Source organism: Papaver somniferum, chromosome 3 (assembly GCF_003573695.1).
Source record: "Papaver somniferum cultivar HN1 chromosome 3, ASM357369v1, whole genome shotgun sequence".
Classification (NCBI taxonomy): Eukaryota; Viridiplantae; Streptophyta; class Magnoliopsida; order Ranunculales; family Papaveraceae; genus Papaver; species Papaver somniferum.
In genome coordinates this window covers 69,962,677-69,986,505 of record NC_039360.1, presented here as the reverse complement: position 1 = coordinate 69,986,505, position 23,829 = coordinate 69,962,677, and the positions used below count along the sequence as shown (strand labels likewise).

Here is a 23,829-nt window from a genome sequence, read left to right as displayed (position 1 = left end):
ACAACAGATGCCGGCATTGAAATGTTCAGGTTATACAACGCCGGTACAAATTCCAGCGTGGAAGAGTAATTATAATTCCATGTCGGTTTCCAGTAACGACATTGGAATTGTTTCATAAAACAATACGGGAATAAGAAGTTGAAAGGGTCCAAGTTACTGTATAGATATTGGCAGGTATCGACATTGTAGTACTCCCTCCGTCCAACTTTACTTGACTAAATTGTGTTTTTTTTTAACAAATTTGTACCAAAAATTGGTATATTTCCTATTAAAATTTTCTAATTATCAAGAAAGAAACAAAAACTAGGATATGAAAACTAGTATATTGAACAAACAATTTGAAAGATCGATGGTGTATGTGGAAGTAATTTGAATTTCTTTCAAGTTTTTGCAAAATCCAAATTAAGCAAGTAAACTTGGACGGAGGGAGTATTTTATAAAATCTATGCCGGAATTATGTTTTTCTTAAACTTTGATAGTTTTTCAGAAAACCGACACTGTAATCTTGATTGACTTTATGCCGGAATTCTGATTTTCTTATACGCTGATAGTTTTTCTAGAAAACCGACATTGGTTTTGATAAAACTACAATTCTGGTATTGATTATAAATCCGTTCCGAATGCTCTTTTATTTCATTCCTAAGTAATCTATTACATTGGATTTGAAATTTTAAATTAAAACATACTAAAAAAACATGGAATGAAGTAACTTTGGTTAGAGATGATCTCGTAATCTATTTCCATCTCTTTCAACAATTGCGGTACCGTTGAGCCTTTCGCGAATTTTTTCGAAGACATCGTCTGGAACGGGGGTGTCAAGGACCATCTTCATTGGTTCTTCTTGTCATTCAACATATTTCTTTCCCTTCATATAACACCCATCACACCCATCGATAGGCTTGCATTGTCCCTTGTGGTTTTCTCTTGATTCTGCTAGTTCAACAACTTTGTCAAACCATTGAAACTCATCGCACTTTGGGTGATTCAAACACCTTAGAAACATTCTTCCACTTTCAGCATCATCGGTTTTTGCAATCCAAAACCGGCGTGTCCCATCACATCTTCTACACTTTGAATAAATAAAAGGATAGTCCATGGCTAGATGAGAAGGTGACTTGCAAATTTGACAGCTGCAATGATGACTCTGTAAGAGAATATTATATTAGTGATACGTCACAGTAGAGAAGAATTTAACTGTCCATATATTGTTAGTAATGTTGAGTCTACTTACTTTGCAGGTAGAGATTGATGGTGGTTTGCAAATAGAGCTTGATGATGAATCTCCCATCGCTTGTGAAGCTTGTATCGTGCTTGATTGATCTATTTTTTTAGGCTTGCTTTCTTGAGAGAAGGATTTTTGTTATTTGGTGGGTGCTTTGTGTAGATTTTTCCAAACGAATGGAGGGTATTATATGCAAATGAAGCTCCAACGGTCATAATTTTCAAAAGGGATATTTTGATTTTGGGTCACATGAAAGTGACCAGAGTTGCACTTGGATCTAGGCCTGTCAATGGAAGAATATCCGTCGGATATTTAGAAATCCGATATCCGACATGTTAAGCACTACCGGATATTCGATATCCGATAATATCCTATAGGATATCAAAATCAGATATCGATTCCGATAGGCTAAGCTGTCGGATATCCGATAAATATCCGATAGTATCCGGTTATAACAAAAAAGCTTAAAAACCTTTGTAAAACATTTTCATAATTGACACTTATGGGATATTTATCCGACAATATCCGATACTAGATTCGAAATTAGGATAAATTATAAATAAGTTCCTATACTATCGGATATCGGATATTAACATTTCGGATGGGGTCTAATCCGTTTCCGATATGTTAAGGAAGAAATATCCGATAAAATATCCGATCCGATATCCGATAAAACGGATAAAATCCTATAGGATCTCGAATACTCGGAAACGGATACCGGATATCGGACAAATATTGACAGGCCTACTTGGATCACCACAAAATTTTAATTAGAGTTTGGGTCACATGACTGTAATTGACCGTCATGACAGTTAATTATTTTTCTAAGAAATTGATTTTAATTTATCTAACTTTGTTAGGTTCCGCTAACATAACTATCATCACCACCATTGCTGGCAACCAGCGCCACCTCCGCCCCTTCACACAAAGCAACACCACCTCCGCCCCCTTCAGATCAAGAAACACCACCTCAACAAATAATTCTAAAACAATGATGGTAGTTTCATTGAAATAATTCGCTCGGGACCTTCTTCAAACACGTGATGTGCAAGAACCTGTAGTGAAAGATTCAACAGTTGGTGTTTTGGCACCTCAATCCATAACTTTTTTACCTGCAAACTAAAATTTGATAAACACCCAACATTTCTAAACCCACATAAACATAAAATCTTTATTCATTTACAATCATTCATCATCCGATAAATATTACGGACCACCACCACCCCTCTTCCCTCAAAGCTTCACCGATCCACTTCATAACCTTTTGTTTTCTCATTTCAACACCAACCCAGAATCCAAAATATCATTTCCTTAATTAAATTTGTTGATTTCACGATATCATGGGTAATTTATGGACCCCCAAATGCAAATTTTTCAGAGAAACAAAAACCCTTAAAATTGCACAAACTAAATTCACCTAAGTCAAAACATTATGATTACTGATTGAAATTGATAGGTATTTGATGTTGATTGCAATTGCAGTAAAGTAAAACAACAAAATTACTTATCTTTGTTCCAACATCAGTGGAAGCTGTTTAAGGCTTTGATGGAGGCGATGCAACTGTAGTCGGGGAAGAGTGTTTATAAATTTTAACATATACACTTAAACGGCAAAGTAAGTAAATAATCTTAAACCCAAGTTTCAGTTGGTAATTTTGCATATTTTAACGGATTATATAACTGTCAAGGTGGTCAATGATGGTCCTGTGACCCAAACTCTAATTAAAATTTTATGGTGATCCAAATGCAACTCTGGTCACTTTTATGTGACCCAAAATCAAAATATCCCTTTTCAAAAAAGTAGCCGTTTTTTTTTAAATGGGACGGCTTCGGAATTTCCACCTTGATTTACTTGACTTGATGTAGGTTCCTTATTCGGCCTTCCCTTTTTGTTTGGCACTCCCGCCTCGTCATCTTGTTGTTCTTGGTAGCTTGATGTTTGTACCTTTGGCGGCCTACCCCTTTTTCTTGGAACCTCCGCTACATCGACTATGGGTGTGGCTTCGGAATGCTCACCTTGTTGTTCTTGGTAGCTTGATGTTGGTACCTTTGGCGGCCCACCCCTTTTCTTTGGAACCTCCGCTACAACGACTATGGGTAAGGGTTCGGAATTTTCATGTTGTTGTTCTTGTTCGATCGATGTGGGTACCTTCTTCGGTCTACCCCTTTTCTTTGGAACCTCCGATTTATCGATTTTTGGTGTGGATACGGAATCCGTCGTTTGTTGTTGACTTGATAGTTGTTCCTTTCTCGGCCTACCTCTTTTGTTTGGAACCGGCGCTTCCGCGAACCTTGCTTCTGAAATCTCACATCCGGTTAGATCTCGTTTCTTACTTGCCTTGAGTTCATTTTCACATTGACTCATTTCTTTCAATTCTTTCCTTTGTTTTCTCCTTGCTATTTTGGTTTGTGGTCTACCAGAAGGATCTCCCTTTGTTGGCTCTTCACTTTGTGATGTCCATGGGAGTGTAATTAGCCTTAGTTGGCTCAACAAGACTTGTCGGCTAACCGAGTTGTCACGTGAGTAAGCTTCGTAGAATTCCTTTGCTTCGTTCGTATCCCAAGGTGATTGTCTGGGATCTTCCGTAGGGGGAGGGTCGAAAGATAGTTGCTTCCAAAACCTCAATAGGTATCACTTCTTCATAATTCACAAGCATATGACGACACGGAATCCCCAATGAAGACATGTCGGGACAAATACACACATCACCCGGTTTGTCATAGTGTATCTCCCATATCATTTGTCTCATCATATGTTTTATTGCCCATTGAGAAACGTTGAACTCTATTCCTTGGATCAACTTAACATATGGTAAATATGAAGTCATCCTTTCCATTGAGTTTTTTTCAAAAGCCTTCTTGATCCTATCGATATCACTCTTAAAGCATTGCTTCATTGCCTCGGTGGCCGTAGCCACGTTTCCTTGACCGGACCGGATTAGATTTTTAAATCTCCCATGAGTGGCCTCCGATATACTAGTTGCTTCATTCCCGTAGTGTCTATACCGGTTTGTCCATGCACGCACAAATTTTTCCTTGAACTTATCCAACCATTGAGTCCGACAATACCAGATGACAGTCGGATAAACTGCATTCCAATCGGCAATAAACTTGTCCAATCTCTTTTCATACATATCCTCGGTAAGAGACCAATAAAATTTCTCCCAATCTCTCAGAAATTCCAACTATTTTTTTATGATTTTCCTCATGTTCTTTGTCCACTCGCTCTTTGATCTTGCCTCCCACATCTTCTTCTTCTTCGGGAGATAGTTTTTTCTTGCGAACATATTCCTCTAGTTGAACAATCATTCTCTTCTTAATATCCGCCTTTGTGGGTTCAAACAAGGCATGACAAGTTTTTATCACATTATTATGTATATGGTATGTACATAGGAAATTTTGTGCATCAGGGAAGACGTTGGATATTGCTTTCATTAATGCATCATCTTGATCGGTTATGATGACCCTCGGAAGTTGATTTTCCCGGAAGAATCTTTTCAATTGATGTAATGCTCAATGATAATTATACTCCCTCTCGTTTTTTATTAAACACCAAGCCAATGTGAATGTTACTTTGTCCGATGTGTGCCTCACGATGTTCAGCAACGGCATATTGTATTTGTTTGTCTTGTAGGTGCAATCCATCATAAGAACACCACAACATGTATGAGCCAATTGTGAAAGCAAAGGATGCGAAATGAATATTTGAAAGGGGCTCGTTGTCCGGCCCTCTTTTAATGATATGCGTGTAGTTGTAATCCCAAAATATCTTCTCAAATTCTTGCATAACGCTCCTCCCTTCCTATTCCGCCCTATACTTGCTTGTGCACTATAAATTGTACTCAGAGAAGACACATTCGTCTCATCCTTTTCCTTGAAGCCTCTGAGAATATGTCTCGGTTTGATAAATGATTTGGTCAATCTCTTTACATCCTCCATTTCATGAGGTTTTAGCTTCGCAACTAGGGAGTGACCAACAAAATCTTTCGGATCCCGGTGGTTATGACGGCCGAACGAAACCTCACAATCCCATTCATTGTTCTTGTCATTTAAACGGAATACAAGCTTAAAGGGGCAATTATCCTTCCTCGTATGAGTCTTGTATACCCTATTAATCTTCTTTGGATATACATAATCCTTTCTCTTGTAGCTATTTTTCTCCTTGTATTGCCCACTTCTCTCGCAAACCATCTCAAAATGGCTTTTTGAACCTTGGGTATTCCTCACCAACACACACATGTTCTTAAGAGCAGTCTCTTTAGCCCAAGCAATTGCTTCCTTTGGATCTTTTATTCCCTACATAAGGACAACAATGAGAGATTATAAGGTTCATTACAAGCAATCCATTGGTAATATTCAAGATACTAGGTGAAAAGAAATCTTTGGTAACATACCGGAGGCATTTTATAGTATTCCGTCGTATCCCGACCGAGCGGTTTTGCATTTGTTGGATCAATATAAGTCACAACCTAAGGATCGAACGAAAAGAAAATAAACTAGTTCCAAAAAAGAAAAATTTAATACTATGTCGGTATGCAGTTCCGGCATACTCGATCACATTCCAGGCATAGTCGAACTGCACCGAAACTGAAGACCAATTTTGAGACGCTTCCGGCATTAACAATATATTTGAAAGCAATGCCGGAAATACTGGTTCCGGCATGCTCGTAATCTAAGTTACCACGCCGTTAGGAGGTTCCGGCGTGGCCCATACTTAATATACCATGCCGATATTTAGCTTTGGAAAACACTCCTTCCTGTATGTTTTTTTGCAGGTACCGGCATGGTAACGTTAAAATTGAACAACGCCGGTGCACAGTTTCGGCATTCTCGTTATCTATGGTTCCACGCCGGTACACAGTTCCGGCGTGGTAGTTAATTAATTTTACATGCCGGTATTTAGCTTCGGAAGACACTGCTTCCTGTATGTTTTTCATGCAGTACCGGCATGGTAACCTTAGAATTTAACCATGCCGGTAGCATATTCGATAGAATATTCCATGGTAGGTAAAAAGTAACTTCTTTACCGGCACAGTTTTTTGGTTGCAAACTATGCCGCTTTTAGTTTCAAAATGGGGGATATCAAGGTTCCGGCATGGTCGTAGTATGAATACTATGACGGTATTTGTGGTTCCGGCATGGTATTCATACTTTGACCATGCCGGTACCGAGCTTTTACAGCAGCAATGGTGGATTCAAAGAAAAAAAATCAAATTTTCAGCCCATTAGCAGCTTTACCTGAGTATTGGGAGTGCTTATATGTTGAGCTAGTTACTCTCTTGGGTTGGTTCTTCACGAAAGACTTCATGCTCATAAAATTCATGTTCCAAAGGTGTTGGTTCCACAAAAACTTGCAATTTTGAGTTGTTTTCATTGGATGAAGATTCAAGATATGCTCCTTGTTGTAGTTGAGCCAAAGATTCAGCCGCAACGATTCTCCCTTCACAATCATCCTCCATTTTCACAATTCCCGCTCAAATACTTTTTCCCTCCTTCTACTCTCACCTCACTCACCCAAACACAAATAATAACACACACTAATCATTTATCAAAAATCTTAAGATTTTACTAATTATTATTAATCACTAATCCTGAATAGTGAGGGGTAGATTAGGAATTACATAAAATACTTAGATAAGGGGTGACCCTGATTTGATATTTGGATCCCGTTTTTGTCCTTTTCCTATCCCCCAATTGTTTTTTATATTCCCCAATCGCGCGTTCATGTTAAATGTCTCGCCTCTTACTACATTGTATATATAATTTGAGGCCGAAATACTGGCTCCAGAATAAAAGTTAGGCCAAAAGCTTGAATTCTAGAGCACCTGGCCCCGACCAATAGGAATTGAGCGTTTTGAGATCTTTTCGGTAATATCCAGATATCAAATCTACTCGCCAAACCTACTCGCACAACCAAACTGATACCCTAATTCGTGAGATCGAAAGTAAAACCCTAATCTCCCATTCTGCTACCGATTTCCCTCTGCCTATTGTCCTTCATTTTTACAGAAAAAAGAAACTTTTGCTGCCTCTTTTCCTATCCCTCTTCTTCTTTGGTTTTTCTCACAACATCCAAACCTGATTTGTAATCTTTTTAGTTTTCTTCTTTGTTTTGTTTTCAGGAACATGCGTAGGGAACAAAGGAGCTTCCCGATGCTTATACAGGGTATAATTGTTTCAACGGTATTGGTTTCTAGACAATATTGTTTGAGTGTTCATTCTATAAGTAAGATTTGATTATATTAAGTTTCACTATACATATTTGGTGCATTTTCTTTGCGCGTTTAGATGTTTCAGAGACTGATTCTGAAACTGTTATATTTCCGTTAATTCTTGGATCACTCACGAGGTCAAAAAAAAGAAAAAAAATCACACTTATAAAACCTACTTAACCCCTACCCTATTTCTATCGTCCTCTTTTCAATGCCGTCACCACTGATTCTATTATGAACAGTGAGTAAACAAGATCTAATAAGTATCGTGATATCGGCGTTAAACATGATAAATTCTCTTCAGTTTTTTGTTACACCAGCTGTGAAGTCGACGTCATTGAAAAAAATTATCAGCTCTCCTACCCTAGACAGCCAGAGAAACTCTTCTTCTTTCTACTATATATTCCCAATATCGTCCCTGGAAAACGAATCGATCTAATTCGATTCTTCCTCTCTCTTTGCAGGTATATAGATTTATATAACTCCGCGGGTAAAATTCTACTGTTGGTGCTAATCACTGCACAAAAGCCTTAATTTTGTAGTTCTTTAAATTTAGTTGGGAGAATCCCTTTGTATTCATTGATTTTTAACTATGACTCACCACCATAAAATAGATGTGGGGTTTTGTTAATGTGGTTAAGTTGAAACGATCATTTGTCAGCGGCGTTTGTTAATGTTACCCATGTTCACAAGGGATATGTTGTTCTCAAATCTCAAGCATGGTCACTATAATGTGCTTTGATTGTTGTTTTTTATGCTTTTTCATTATATAATTTATCTTCTCATGATAGTTTATCTGCTCATGTTTTCATTTTATCTTATAGGTTGTCTTCAATGAGATGTGGAAGGGGAAATAAGAGCATGGAGACCAGTGAAATATGCCAGGTAAATGTTGCGAGTGGCTTATATTCTACTCAACTTTTTCCAGTTATTGAAGGCACTTGATATTTTTATAGTAACCAGATTCCATTATGGACATTTAAATTTGCGGGTGAATGTTTGAACTTAGTCAGAACATGAATGCCTATTATTCTATGGAACTGATGTTGCTCATATACATCTACAAGAAGCATAAAGTTCGGTATGCATGGTGGACCATTGAATTGAAAAACATGAACTTTGGTATACATGGTAGACTCACTCAATCACTCTATTGTTTTTTGAATTATTCACTGGTGGAGGTTGCTTTTGACCTTTAAAAAAAATTGATCAAGAGGATGCATTATATCAGATGTATTTCCAAATGGAATGATCACTCCACGCCACCAATGCTCAATGTATTTTTATTTGATGTTGTTCGAAAGGAGAATGATGAGAGGGTAATATAAGTCATCGGAGGTAAAGTCTGGCATCACATAGGTAATAATGTGTTCTGGATTGTGCCTATTTTCCTTTCTTATTCAAGTTTCAATAGTGTATGCCCAAAGGCCCCAAACATCATGCGAGAACCATGAATTGTAGGATACTGTTACTTATGACACTATTTTTTTCTTTTAAGAACTTCATTGAAAATCGAGAATATAAAAGTGTCACTTATGATTAGTTGATTCTTAAGATATTTTTTTGGCGTCACATTTCGCAGAAATGAAATGAAGTTCATCATGCCCCATGGAGCACTAATAATGATCCAAGGTTCTCTTCTCGAGGAATTCGATGTTTATGTTCTTATGATCGATCCTCATGTAAGTACTATTTTAAGATACATCATATGCACATTATTATTCAATATAAATGTTCCTATTACCCATGAATCTCGAAATTATTTGCATCTACCCATAATCTAGAAAGCTATTGATGTTATGTCGTACACCAAATTGGTACTGCCTGCAATTACTTGACGCTATTAATTATCTATGTTTTAACTTTGGTAGAATGTAAGTTGTTTCTTTTGTTAGGTGAGAAAATGTGAATACAGTTTGTGGAGAGTCCGAATAACGCTAACGGAATGTTTGATGTTGCAAAGTACTTGACACAATTGTAGTATAAGAAACAGTGTTGCGAGAGAGAGGAAAGCACAAAATTGTAAAGAGATGGAAGTAGAATAGTGTTATAAGAGAGAAGCGCATATGATAACTTCACGGGATATCAGGGAAAGTTCTTAAGGAAATAAAAGAAGATGATCAAATGAGCGAGGAACACTTTCCAGTAAGATTTACTCTTTAACTTCACAATAATCTGTGATATTATATGAATATCAGAGTTATTTCTGTAGGTTATTGGTGTCATTTTCCTTTGTCACTGTTGCTAGATCTAGCATATCAAAATATCCGTGAGTTTTCAGAGTTGCCAACCACACTATATCCTGTTTTACTAACAGGTATAAAGAGACATTTGAGGTAGAGTTTTTTATTAGTGACAGATAAACTTCATCGAACAGGTATATATTGAATTTTTTTTTTTGTTATTCATGCTTTAACATATCCTTTTTTGTATGGAAGAACTTGACACGGTTAGTGTTCTTTTCTATGGATTGTGTGATGTCTCTATGATCCGGTAACTGCATGTATCTCCATGGATGTATTATTGTTGTCAGATTCGGAGACGGAACTCAACCACCGTTGTACTTGAACTTTATAATTAATAGGTCATCTTTCTCTCAGCATTGTAGTCAAACTACTTTGATTCAACTTTGGTGGATGTGTTTGGTACGTTAATGAAAACTTCTTCAACTCAGGGAGGTAGGTTTTCCTCTCTTTTCTCCTAGCATGTTTTGAAGCTAGATTTATCGATGCTTTATTTTTTCCATTTCTTAACTACGTTAAAGTTAATACACCAGACTAGCCGTGCAATTACAATGATGTTCTTGAAGCATTTTCATATGTAATGGGTCCTGGAATGTGGACGTGATATGCAGAATTCTAAGTTTCATTGTCGAAAATACAAAATTCTTAAATGTCGTTTAGTTTTGGATCGTGGGTTATATGTTTCCCTATTCATATGTAGACAAATATCACTCTTCTTATTTGGTGAATTAGTTTTCGTATGTGGTTTGTATTAGATGACATGATTTATTGAGTGGAAGTAGTATTATATTTTTCATTAAGTAGCTTACTTAAGATAGTTCTTAGGGGAAATAAATCTTTTGGATGGACTCACAATGAACAGTCCTTACATTTTTACATGGTAAATGTTCTCAATTACGTCGATGAATATTTTGTTTTTCTATCGTGACTACTCTTGTCGGTATTGGGATCTTCATGAGCATTTAAGGGTCAATGTTTATTTTAGTGTAACTATTTTTAGAAATTGAGTGAACAAGCTCAGTTTGATCTTGCCAAAGAAATGATACAATGGTGGGAAGGAACCAGACAGGAACCAGTATTACTGGCATCCCTCTTCGCAAGGTATATCTGATTATCGAGCTCTCTTTTATAGTAAGAAACTTTAATGTATTTGGAATTGGTAAATGAGTATTTGGTTCATAGAATTTGTGTACTCTGTGATTCATGTTCTTATCATATAATACACTCCGTATTTGGGTTTGTTTAGCTTAATTCCCAGTTGATCATCCTTGGAGATGTCCAGAGAATATACACTATTTATTATAGTGAAATGTTCACGTTTCTTTTTTTTTCTTTTCGTATTTTTGGAAGTTGAAGTATATAATTATAAACAACAAATGATTTCTTCTCAATTAATTTATTTGGTTGATAATTTGGTTCATGTAAACTCTATAGGCATCCAACATATACTAAAAGGAAAAATGGCGGAAACAGATGAAGTGATGGCTTCTGACGCAACAATAATTACGAAACCTAACTGAATTGGGTTAGTGTTTCTACATCTAATACTTACTGCTTTTTGAAGCATCTATGATTAGATGTAACAATACTAACCCAATATCAATTGGAAAAAGAAAGACAACACGGCCAGTTTTCTGTATGTTAGGAACTGAGTAAGTTGACTTTCTCCGTTACTCTTATGGTATTTTATGGGGAACAAGGACATGAAATCAATAAACAACCAGGACATAATGTTTCAGAGTCAAGGAGTTAAAGAGACCGTCTTAGAAGAAGTAGGACCTACGATTAGAATCATACACAAAAATGTCAAACTACGGTGATTTGAGATGGGATTAACTGGAGTTCCAGTATGAATTTAATTTACATTTAAATTATATACTACTCGATAAAATTTATAGTTTAGATCCGTCTCCCTGAAGATGTTGAATCTTACCTACTTTCCAAGTTTTTTTATGCCGCATCCTTGAAAGATGAAGGTAAGTCCCATCTTTTGCAGAAGTGACAAGTGCAGTAGAATTTGTTATGCAAAATCATACTTATCTTTAACTTTAATTATGTGTAACATTATTTCTTTCCATTTGAACTTAAGTCCATGAATTTATTTGATTGATTATATTTTACAAGGACAGAAAACAGAAATAGAATAACAAACTTAACCGAAACCGAAACACAACACAAAGAGTCAAAGACTGTTGTGTTCACTATCTTCTAGGTACTCCTAATTCAGGGTATTCCTAATGCATCGTACAAAGGTCAATTTTACAACAATTGGCAGAAGGACCCTGCCAAGCAATTTAAGAATTAAGATGTAAAACAGTGGTAAATATAGTTCAACAGTGAGCACTTAATATCCAAGAAATCTAAACTCAAGCCCGTGCAACGCACGAGATGAACACCTAGTTACTACTAAAGTCAAACTAAAAAGTAATATTGAAATGTTAACCGAATACTTGTTAATAACGAAGGTTGTGATCGACATAATACGGTTGTTCGAATTTCTAACAAACTGAAAACTAAGCCTTTAATCCCAAACAAGTTTGGGTAGGCTACAAATGGAAGCCACGAGGTCAGATTGCCTAGCATTTTTTTAGCATGACGTATCGCTGAAGGGTAACGTCCCAACAGTATATATATGGGTTTCATCCTACGATGATATGAATGGGTTTTACGTTGGCTCTCCAAGACTGACAGTGTTACTACCTTCTCCTTTTATCCTGACAAAAGAAAAGACATGTCGCGTAAGAAAGAGCTACACGGACGAAATTATTCACCAAGATGAATAAATTGTTCTTAATTTTCATGTGTTCTCTCTTTTTTTTTTCTCGCAGTATAGATGTGATTTTGTTGAAATCCCTTCTATAAAATTCTTAAATTTTTTACGAGTATTTATCCTACGAAATCAAATATAGTTGCTGTCTTGAATCAATAGTTAGCCAAAGCCTGGTTAGCAATTCGGGATTCGGCAAACGTACGGAACGGCAAACATACGAGTATTATACGGTTTTGTAAAACCCAAATTCGGTCCAAAATTCGGTCAACGGAACGTGATTCGTCAGTAATTCGGAACGACATACGTACGTGTATAATTCGATTTATAAATGTGAGTTCGGATCTGAAAATTAGGTATCTATATATAATAAATAATTAGTATTTATAAGGTCATAAACTAATTTTTATGCATACATGTGAGTTATTTAAAGAAAAATAAACTTAATATGATGATATTAATAATATATACAACATTAGTCATCAAAGAGGACGTGGTATAGTGGTTTAGATCTCTCTCACCTTCACTTTCAAATCTCTTATGTTATTTTTGTTTCATAAAAATTACAACAACGTCTAATATTGGGTTGTGTATGCTTGGGAGGCAGTAAAGCCCAAAAAAATGGGGCATTTGAAAACATAAAAGCTAAAGAATTTCTGGCGAATTAAGCGGACGTATCATTCGGGATACGTAAAATTCGTGAATCGTGAACGATTCGCGAATAATCCGGAAATGCCACATAATACGCGTCTTGGGTTCGGAGTTGCAAACGTACGCGAATAAAACGATAAAATTCGCGATACGAAAAAAATTCGCGAACAATCATTCGCCAACTTACTGACTAGGAGCCAAAGTGGCAAAAACAAACACATTGGCTCATGTAAACGGAAAAATAAAATAAAATGAAAAGAAAAGTGAAAAATAAGATGAAAAAGAATAAAAAAAAATAAAAAAAGTTTATAGGTCTTTATGATATGTGGTGCAGTGGCAATAATATTAGGATTTGGGAGCAAAAGACTAAAACTAAAAGGTATCTGTTGAGCTTCCCCCACCCTGATCAGAGGATTCAGAGCGTGTATACAGGATTACAAGGTGGATTCAGGTGGACTAGAGTCCACATTTGTAACATCCGTTTTAAGTGTTCCATTCCGTTCTGTCCTGGTGGTGTTCTTGAGGAATGGCTCAGAGGTCACAACCAGTAACCAGTGTTGGTAAGATGCGTTGCATATCATGTAGAGATGAATACCTGGCTTCCGATGCAGGTACCTGCAAAGAGTGTTACGAGGAAGCAAGTGAGACTGAGGAAGAACTGAAGAGAGAGATTGAAGACCTCAAATCTAAGATCTCATTTTTAACTTGGTTATCTCCGGTCGATGATCATCACCGTCCATCTTCAGTTTTATCATTCACTGATGTCGTTCTCGTTGCTACGGATGATCAATCTCCTCCTGTTCCTGCTCACAAGGCAATTCTGGTAAAATAAAATATCAACCCTAAATTACACTTTACTTCCTACTAATGAAGATGCTCGTAATCTGTTTGATGTTTGTCACCACTTGGAAAAGATTGTGTCATAGTGAAATTTTTAGATGATTCACGCTCCCTTTTTACAGATTGTAATGTGCGCGTATTTGATGCAGCATTGCAAATCAATCTTGTATTTCTTCCATTGATTTAGGTTTTTTTAGAATACCCAGTATCACTTCTTGGTTGTAGGCATGAAGATGTCTTTGTTGGTTTTATAACTTACCATAGGGGCATAGGTCAGCTTAGATGATCTACTATCATACATGTTCGATTTGTAACTCTAGAAGGATTCTATGTGAAAATGACCAATTGATTTTTGATGAACAACTTTTCTTGCTAAAGGAATTGTCATTTCCCATTACAATTTTTCTTACTTTTTTTGCATTTGTGATTTTTCTCGCACATTATATAAAGAGGTATCCTTGAGTGACATGGTAGAATGCGTTTAATATGATGGGCGGAAATCACCTTACATGTCTTTCTATAGTCATAAGTTCCTAAGAAGTCTATTATAGTACCTATTCCATGTAGATTAAACTTCTTGTCTTGATTGATTTTTAGCCTAGGTGGGGTGCCTTAACTTGATTAATCACAATCACTTCATCCTACTCTTGTTAATTACGTTATTGATTTTTCTTGTGCACTTTCATTTTGTTAACAAATACAGGTCAGCAGATCTCCGGTGTTCAAAGCGATGCTAGAAAGCGATATGGAAGAGAGTAGAAGTGGAACCATAAAGATCAGTGATGTTTCTTACAACGTGCTTCGCTCCTTTGTGCATTACTTGTACACTGCAGAGGCAACCCTTGATGAGAGTATGGCCCTCGATCTTTTGGTGCTAGCAGAAAGATACCAAGTGAAGCACCTGAAGGCGTACTGTGAGAAATTCATGACATCGAAAGTTAATGGAGAAAACGCGTTAATAAGTTTCGCATTTGCCAACCAGCACAATGCCAAGCACCTAATGGAAGCATCACTTTCTATGGTGATGGACAACATGGACAAATTAACAAAGCAGGATGAGTACAAGGAGCTCGTGGAAAAAGACCCTCGCCTCGTCGTTGGTATATACGAAGCATATCTCTCTAAGCAGGTCAATACTGCTGCTGTTGCCACCGAATATTTATGAGTAAGTTTGTCAAGAACATTCAGTGCAAGGCAATGATCATATTGAAGCTTAGGATGAAACTTGCTATATAACAAATGTAATTATTTCTGTAAAACATGCAGACTTTGTTTTGAAGTTAACATTGCAATGAGCATTTATGCGTTTCAGCATACCACACTCGGCCTGCTTATTAGTTAATTGTAAAAGCCGAACCCATGGTACAACAAATTTAAGTTTGAACATAATTTCTATCCGGCAGGAGTTATTTTCAGCTGCCTGCCTGTTTTTTTTATAATTTTAAAGTAAACTATTACTAGAAAGAAGAGAAAGAGTTTACGTTAATCAGCCCAGGAAAGACATTCAGAAAAGAAGAATCAATTGCAGTAAGAAGGGATTCATTAAACATCTCAAATTTGCCCAGTCCAAAGTTAAAACTAATCTAGTACAAGTTTATGAGTGAAATAACCACATAAACATCGTTATATTACAAAATATGATAATTGATAAGAGACCCGTACCAAAGGTATAATGGAGGCAAGTAAACAAGGCATAATTTGTGTGGATAAAATTACTACCCCCACCCGCAGAAAATAAAAATGAGAAGGCAAAACAAAATGCATCAGATTTCTGTGCCTTTTGGTGTGAAAACTGATAATTGAGCGCTATCCATATACTGATATCAGTTGCTAGGTTGCTGATTACCTTGCAGACCAGCAGCAGCAGAAGATGGAAGGCTTGGTTTCTGAATTTGACTACCTACTACTGCCTGTTTTTGAGACACCTTTTTCTGCCTTTCTCTTTCCTTCCCTTGCTGTTGGTTATGTTGTTGTTGCTGGGAAGATGGCTTCTCTAGTACAGTACGACAATTGTTGTCTCCTGAGTCTGACTCAGACCTTCTCTTTGTTTTTTGATTCAGAATACCGTCCAAAGTTTTCCTTGCCTTGTCCAAGAAGGTGCTGGACAAGGTGCTTGAACTGCATTTAACTTTTTCTTGCTTTAGCCAATCAGTAGTAGATGAACTTTTTGTCATTGTCACACTGGATGATGATACATTCCTATCCATCATGGAGAAATGCTGCTGATTTGCTGGTGTCTGAGTAGAAGTCATCTTACTGGTTGATGTTAAAGTTTCACTGTTGGTCTCAGAATGTATCTTATCAAGAGGCACAACAGATCTTGGCTGTTGAGCAACAGAACTGGTTTCTCCCGATACTATTTGGTCTGCTCTAGGGGTGTTAGAAGATAGCCTTTTCCTCTTGATCTTTTCCTCCTGCAATCATTTAACATTCACATACGGAACACCGTTAACGTCAAACCAAAATTATTTTCTTCGAGAAAGTACAGAACAAACTTACCACATGCTTAATTATAGCAACTTAAAGCTGGGAAAACTGGGCAAACTCGTTCTTAAAGAAACTTAATGCCATCTGAGACCACATAATGAAAGACACGCAAACTCGTTCTTAATGAAAGACCACATAATGCAAACTCCTTCACCGACTAAATGTATTGTAGTTAAATAATACATCATTAATGTTTCATAAGCTATGAAAATGCAATTTCACTATCTATATTTAAGAAAATAAAGTAAATCGGATGAGTCTATGATGCACAAGTGCTTTAAACTCCATAACACATGACTGTTTCAATATGACACGAGGCACTCTTAATGCGCAGCCAAGGGATTCCAAAAGATTCAGATAATGGAATTATTTCTAAACGAGAAAGTACAGAACAAACTTACCACGTGCTAAATTATAGTAACTTAAAAGCTGGGCAAACTCGTCTTAAAGAAACTTAATGCCATCTGAGACCACATAATGAAAGACACGCGTTCACCGACTAAATGTATGTATTGTAGTTAAATAATACATCATTAATGTTTCATAAGCTATGAAAATGCAATTTCACCATCTATATTTAAGAAAATAAAGTAAATCGGATGAGTCTATGATGCACAAGTGCTTTATACTCCATAACACATGACTGTTTCAATATGACACGAGGCATTCTTAATGCGCAGCCAAGGGATTCCAAAAGATTCAGATGAACTTCCTCTACCATGTATGTCAGTTGTTGGATTTTTTATTTTTACATCACAATTAATATAATAATGGAATTATTTCTAAAAAAGGAACTCTTTTGTCAATAAAAGTTTATTTATGAGAACTCTTTTGTCAGTTCACAATTCCGAGTACGAGAAAAATCGGCCTTCCTTCTCATTCCTACTAGAATATTTTTGAGATAACGTCTTACAAGTTTATTAATTACCTACCATACTTCTACGCTCAAATGAAACATGGCTTTTCTTTTGGTTTTCCAATAACCAATACTATTTTCAAAAGAAAAATGAACGCAAATGCTCGTGGCAACAGAAATGTCACAGCTTGCTATCGTCATAATTGTGTGCTAACCACGTGTCAATCAATGCGGATTTATGATTTGTCATTTAAGCAATTACAACCACATGCCAATCTATGTAACTTTGAGACTTGTTATTCAGCGAAAACGCGATTACAACCACATTAAGCTAGAGGAAGAAAGCTGAGACTTCGGAGCCATGTATCCCCAATTTCATGCAGTATTTACCTATATGGACATACAAAAATATACATAGCACCAGAAAAATGTGAAGATAAAAAGAGATTTCCAAATGAAGAAGGGAGAAGAAAACTAATTAAGATTGCATTATTCTAACCATTGAACTATATTCTGTATCACCAAGAAAAACATATAAATGTATCGAACATTCCCGTACCTTGTGTCGACCATACAGTTCCCTCTTCCGCTCTTTTGCTCTACAAACAGCATTCTTTATCCCATGATTGTCCATCAATCCACTAGGCCATAATTCTGCCAACTGGTAAGAAAGGCACGGAAACCAAACCCCATAACATCAAAGATAATACTCATTTGCAGTAACTGTAGGTAAATTCCATATATGTACCAATTACCGAGCTAAGTATTTATTAGTTGTTCGTAAGGTGTGACTAATTTGTGGGCTGAAAATGATACTAGTCAGAGTAGTCTATTCTATTCCTTTAGTTTTGTCTTTTACAAGATTTAATTCTTCCCTGAGTGTACTAATCTTTAAGATGGCCTTCAGGTCCACTGCAAAGTAACCAAAGTGTACACTCACTACTCCTGTCTCTCACTTTATCCCTATAGCTGACTTCCATCTTAGCCAATTAGCTACCATGAAACCACATACTAAGTTATCAAGCCACAGACAGGGCACATCCACAGATTTTCTTTCTAATGTATCAGTGTCCCGCATAAAGGATAGAGAAATTTACAAAATATAAACAGCAAAAACAAGTATTACGTATCTGTATGTGACCCCTACCTCCACATATAGCTTTCTGATTTGTGGTCCTTTGTCCTCATCCATCCCCTGGAAGCAACAAAAGTAAGTACCAAAAACACACGTCACATATAGAGTACCGACTCATTATTTAGGAAGAAACAAGGATATATCAGAATTATTACGTCAACATAAAAATCATAGAGCTCGCATATCTTATCCTCCAAGGAATGATCCATACTGTATGTCTTTTTAATTAACCCCTTCTCCTTGGAATCCGTCCCTTCCCTAAACTCGTCAAAGGTTTCATCAAGTTCGTCAAACACCTGTGAACACATGATGCAGTTGAAAACAAATTCAGCAGGAGCAATTCTAAAAGCATGGTCAACAAGACGAAAAGTAACCACCACAAGGGAGGAGTCAGAAAGCAACAACAGTACTGCATTGGAACATAGAAACACTTTTTCACAACAGAACAGTACAACGCCTTCGAATATAAATTGAAAATTGATTTTTTTTTTGTTTTTTTGTGTTATCATCAAGTTCTAACATTGTGGAAAAGCAACGGTGTGTATCATATGCAATCAGTACATGGTTCAACAAACAGATCCAAGATTAAACATATAATTCAATAAACAATTTGGAAAAAAACAAGAGTTCCTTACCTTGGACTTCGAAGGAGATGCATGAGTTCTAATCATCTCAGTTACTTCTTTCTTTATTTGTTGGAATTTGTCATCCTTTTCTTGTTTTGCAGACAACCCCGATTCAACCATCGCTTTCAAATTTCTCTATCACAAAAAGAAAAAAAGTTGTTCGTTTTATTTAACTGACGTAACAAAATAGAAGAGAAATAGCACTACTACAAATAAAAAGATCAATCCAACATTTAAGCTGGAATTACAGTTATTCCTTCTATGGCACTACCTTCAACGATTTTAACTGCATCAAGTGACCAACAATACCCATAAGGCGATTAAGTAGCTCCTCTGATATTTTTCCTTGGCTTGACTGCTGCAGTTGCCAGAAAAACTAGCTTAATTTTTCTTCAAGGCAGTGAAAGCACAGATGAGAAATCAAAATATAACAGTAAGGAACAAGTGAGACAAGTCTTCAGAGAAGGAAACATATAAGTGTTCAATAGAACTAAAAGAACTCGTGGGCATTTTCCAGTACCGCTAATCTGGCAACTTTAGCAAGCTTCTGTTTAACTTCTCTAGGCAACCTCCTTTTGATTCCAGGCAACGAATTATCTGCATCCAGAGTTTCTGCAGATGGTGGTCTTGCTGTGAGAGAAACAAATGAATTATTAGAACTTCCTCGATCCTCAAAAATGGTGTCTTAGAATACACAAAACTTGGCTCACTTACATTGTGAAACTATCAGCTCCAACTCCCTAATTGCCCTCTCAAGCATTGTGCCTTTTGATCTAATACTGGAACCTTCCTTTGGATGCATGGGTGAACTCTTCTGCGTAAGAGAAAATAAATAAAATGTATACATATTAAAGCATGCTATACAATATATAGTGCAGCATTGATCAGATATACTGTCGTAATAAGAAGTTGGAAGAAAGTGGTCAGTTACGAAAACACTGGAATATCCTACATCTCTTGTCATTGTTAACCAATTTTGCAGGAGACAGAGGGAAGAAAAGACAATAGTAACTCAATTTATCAAGTATAACAGCCAAGAATCATGTACCCATGGATGCCCTAGAAATTTCAAAAAGAGTCTCATCACCTTGCGTAAATTAAGGGTTTCAGAATGAGGACTCACCACTCTTCGCATTGGATGCTCAAGAAAATCATCACTACCGTCTTTCCTTCTCTGCTGAACTTTGTTAGCTGGGCTTAACTCGAATTTCCTGGATGGAGACTCGAGCTGCGCCGAAGTGGACGAATCCCTATGTATCTGATGTGCAATGCCAAATGGGTCACTAGCAACCTTCGATTTGCTACCAAGGTCCCTTGACTGGACAACTAAAGGTTTTTGCCTATCAGTATCCTTTGCGTCAATTGAAGAAGCATCTTTTGTTTGGATTTTGGAAGACACAATGTGCTCGGATTTAGCCTTCGAAACTGGCTTCTTTCTGATTGGTGGCTCTATAGGAGTACTCAGTTGCTCGTGTGATTTCCCATCTTGAATATGTTCGGTCACTGCAGCTAAGCTTTGAGAGGATTTATTCCCCGTAGAAGCTGGTGTCCTAGCTGCAGCTTTCATCCTGACATTACCCACTTTGGCATGTTTATTTGGTAACTGCTCCGCATCATTTTCCCCAGAAGTTCTCGCTGCATCTTTCCGTCTTCTTTTCTTTGGTTGGACCTTAGGCGATGATACATGTTCATTTCTGGCAGAAAATATAAAAAACGCATGAAATGTGAAGTTTGAGTACTCAAAGATGACAACTTCATTCTTTACCCGAGCAAATGATGAAACACTCGGCATGCAACATTTTAAGAGATCGAGTGTGGGAAGCTGAGAGAGACTCACGCGCGTTCAAGTTTCCCTCTATTAACAAAGAACCCGCTGTGTTTCGTCGTAGACTTGTCAACTTGAAAATACTGATCCTGCGGAGCAAAAGACAGAGAAACATGAGCATACCAAACAAAAATACGCTATCATGCAATAACTAATAAAATGGCTGATTCATTTTCCAGGATTAGGAAATACAATATAAGGTTCGAAATACAAAAGGATGATAAGTTATTTGTCGCATATGACTGATTCATAAAATATAAAACGTTGTGCAGATAACTACAAAACACTGATTCAGAAAATGTCTTTATAAAAAATAATTGAGGTAGAGCCAGTAAGCCACAAACACAACAACCTAGTGAAACTGCAGCACCAAATCATCCATAAGGATAAGAAAACTATAAGAGGGAGAGAGAGATAATAATGTGGATTATGGTCCGTTGAGTGAGAATTCTATATGTCTATTGATTCACATGCTTAGAACTACCAATTTTGCACAGATAAAATTGCAAGTTTGCAACTCTGCGCAGTGACATGAGACAGAATAGTTTTCAAACGTCATATTCGGTAGTAATTTAATAGCAAGGATGTGCAAGAACACCAACCAGTAAGCAAACATAAATACACAATGGTGGATAAGTAGATAACTTTTCTAACCCGATCTTTTCATACTTGCAATAATCTAAAGCTTATATTTTTTCTAGAAAATCCAGCATGGTAGTATTGTTGGCATAAAGCCGCTTGTTGCAATAACTGAATACAAGAATATACAAGATCCAGTAGCTACAACTATGTCTACAAACCACCGTCCATTAAGTTTTGACTTCGATTCAAATTCTCATCCAGTTTATCACCAACTATTATACATCAAATAGATATCAGTGTAAAGCCACCAAAGATAAGAAATGTTAAACTAACCAGCTCAGCATCATCTATAAAAGAGTCGTCCGTGTCATATTGATCATCATCAGGAATATCGTCAAGTTCTTCCTCGTCGCTACTTTGCTTACCCTAAAACCATCAATTGTAAAGGTAGGTTATCAACTTTAAATCAGATATTTGACAAATAAAATAAGCAAATGCAAGACACCATAATCTTCTGCACTTGCACTTGCACAGCATAGTATCATCTCATAAGCATAATATCTATACACAGGCTTCAAAAAGACTTCAAACTCAAATGCGCAATAATACCATGTACAGTCGTTCAATCTTCTCAATAACGGCACTAAAACGATGGGAGGTAGGCGCATCCTTCATTTCAGCATCCTCATGCTGACCCTACAAGTGAGACGCACAATTATATAATCATGAGAGTTGATAAATTATTTTAAAATGTTAAAAGAGCTATATGCCTATCACGGTTCCACAGCCGAAGTGGCAACCGCAAAATGATAACAAACAACTTGAATACGAATGAGAATGAGAATGAGAAAGAGGCAGTGTCGTATCATGATTCAATATGTTATAATTGCAACCAAGTGTGCCTCGAATGATCTTTGAAAGACTGAAGAGGATTCAAGGGCAAACTGGCTATATTAAATTCCGTTTAGCACATGACGGTATCTGTGCTAAAGATGTACACCAAAATACTAGAATAGACAACAACATTAAGAGTACACCAGCCAATGTCAATATAACTGGTTTTGTCCGTCCTAGATAAAAGTCCAAATACACTAGACCATTGACAAGTATTAGATATCTAAGAGGCACTGAAAGCACTGATTGGGTATGCTTTGAATATCAGACAGAAGGTGAAAATTCTAGCATTTCAGGATCAGATATGTAAAACAAGATTCAATCGTCTAGCATCAGATCCAAAACTCATTGCAATGTGTCTAAAGGTAAACAAATTCATCAAAGAGAATTCAATTCTAAGCTGAAGACTGAATAAGAAATGCAAAATAACCATTTCTTGACTCCCTTCTTTGCATGCATCTACCGGAGTGACACAAAAACCCCCAAACAACTCCTTAATTTAACCCTAGAAAAATATTATTGATGCACATTGCAAAAACAAAATTAACCAAAAATCAGTTCACCAAGAATAAAACAATACAAAGAAAAACAATCAAATTGTTTGTCGTCTCACCGCAGGATCAATTCTCGACTCGAGAGCACGGTTAGCCCCAGCCAGAGGAGCACCAGCATCAGCACCACTAGTACCAAGAAGAGATTGCGGGGGTAATGAATTAATAGGTTTAATTTTATCAGAAGCTTCCTTGATCAATTTCCTCCAAGATACAAAAGTAGTTTCACCAGGTATAATCTCCACCGAAAACATCTGTCTCCCTTTACTAATTGCTTCAACTGCAGGAAGAGCAACAACAGCACAACCAGCAGCAGGAGCAACAACGATGGAAGAGGATGGAGGAGAAACCCTAGGTATGTTCCCACCTCCACCTCCACCACCAACTCCAATCTCCTCCTCAACCATGATGGGGAAGTATTTTAGGGCATCAAATATTGATTCCAAGAAATCAATGAAGAAGAAGAAGAAGAAGAAGAAGAAGTGGAAATGGGTCGAAAGAAGAAAAGAAGATGGTTTTTGTTTATGAGTTCGATGAAGGAATTGGGGAGATAAATACGAGAAAGAGAGAGATGAGAAGACGAACAGTCTGTCTGGGCGGGATACTGGAAAAAGTTTCAGTGTATCGCCTCTCACGGTGCAACTGAATTTTCCGTCAATTCCTCTCTCTTTGGAAGGAACTCCCCACTACTGTATTTTGATTTTGGGTTGTATCGGCACTTCAATATTCGCTATGGGCTAGTATCCAGGGCCGAGATGTGGACCAAAAGCAAAAATACGGTTTCGTTATGAAACTACGGAATAAAGAAGAAGACACGTAGTAGCGAAGAAAAAAGGAAAGAGAATTTATTTGATATGTGTGTAAATACAGATTTTACGCCTCTGTTTATATAGATGGGACTTGGTGTTCAAGATATGTAAATCCTAAAGTCAGATATA

At 36.9% G+C, this 23,829-nt stretch overlaps 2 protein-coding genes across 4 annotated transcripts; one reads left to right on the top strand and one right to left on the bottom strand.

Annotated features, from left to right (window-relative positions):
• Positions 1 to 13,436: 13,436 nt before the first annotated feature.
• Positions 13,437 to 15,330, top strand: LOC113356440 (BTB/POZ domain-containing protein At4g08455-like). Its single transcript, XM_026599577.1, has 2 exons — positions 13,437 to 13,918; positions 14,639 to 15,330. Exons 1-2 carry the CDS (start codon positions 13,622 to 13,624, stop codon positions 15,098 to 15,100), a joined length of 759 nt encoding a protein of 252 aa, XP_026455362.1. The 5' UTR covers positions 13,437 to 13,621; the 3' UTR covers positions 15,101 to 15,330.
• Positions 15,331 to 15,457: 127 nt separating this feature from the next.
• LOC113356438 (ubinuclein-1-like) lies at positions 15,458 to 23,590 on the bottom strand. Of its 3 annotated transcripts, none has more exons than XM_026599574.1 (13): positions 22,954 to 23,589; positions 22,056 to 22,142; positions 21,780 to 21,872; positions 20,877 to 20,953; positions 20,163 to 20,733; positions 19,754 to 19,853; positions 19,560 to 19,669; positions 19,311 to 19,397; positions 19,049 to 19,174; positions 18,569 to 18,709; positions 18,426 to 18,473; positions 17,838 to 17,939; positions 15,458 to 16,349 (listed from the first exon to the last, which is right to left on the bottom strand). In XM_026599574.1, the coding sequence occupies exons 1-13, from the start codon at positions 23,296 to 23,298 to the stop codon at positions 15,759 to 15,761; spliced, it is 2,478 nt and encodes an 825-aa protein (XP_026455359.1). In that variant the 5' UTR covers positions 23,299 to 23,589; the 3' UTR covers positions 15,458 to 15,758. The 3 variants fall into 3 exon arrangements, with proteins under 3 accessions (XP_026455359.1, XP_026455360.1, XP_026455361.1); XM_026599575.1 differs by having other exon boundaries at positions 19,311 to 19,394; XM_026599576.1 differs by lacking the exon at positions 15,458 to 16,349 and adding an exon at positions 17,278 to 17,668 and having other exon boundaries at positions 22,954 to 23,590.
• Positions 23,591 to 23,829: the final 239 nt, after the last annotated feature.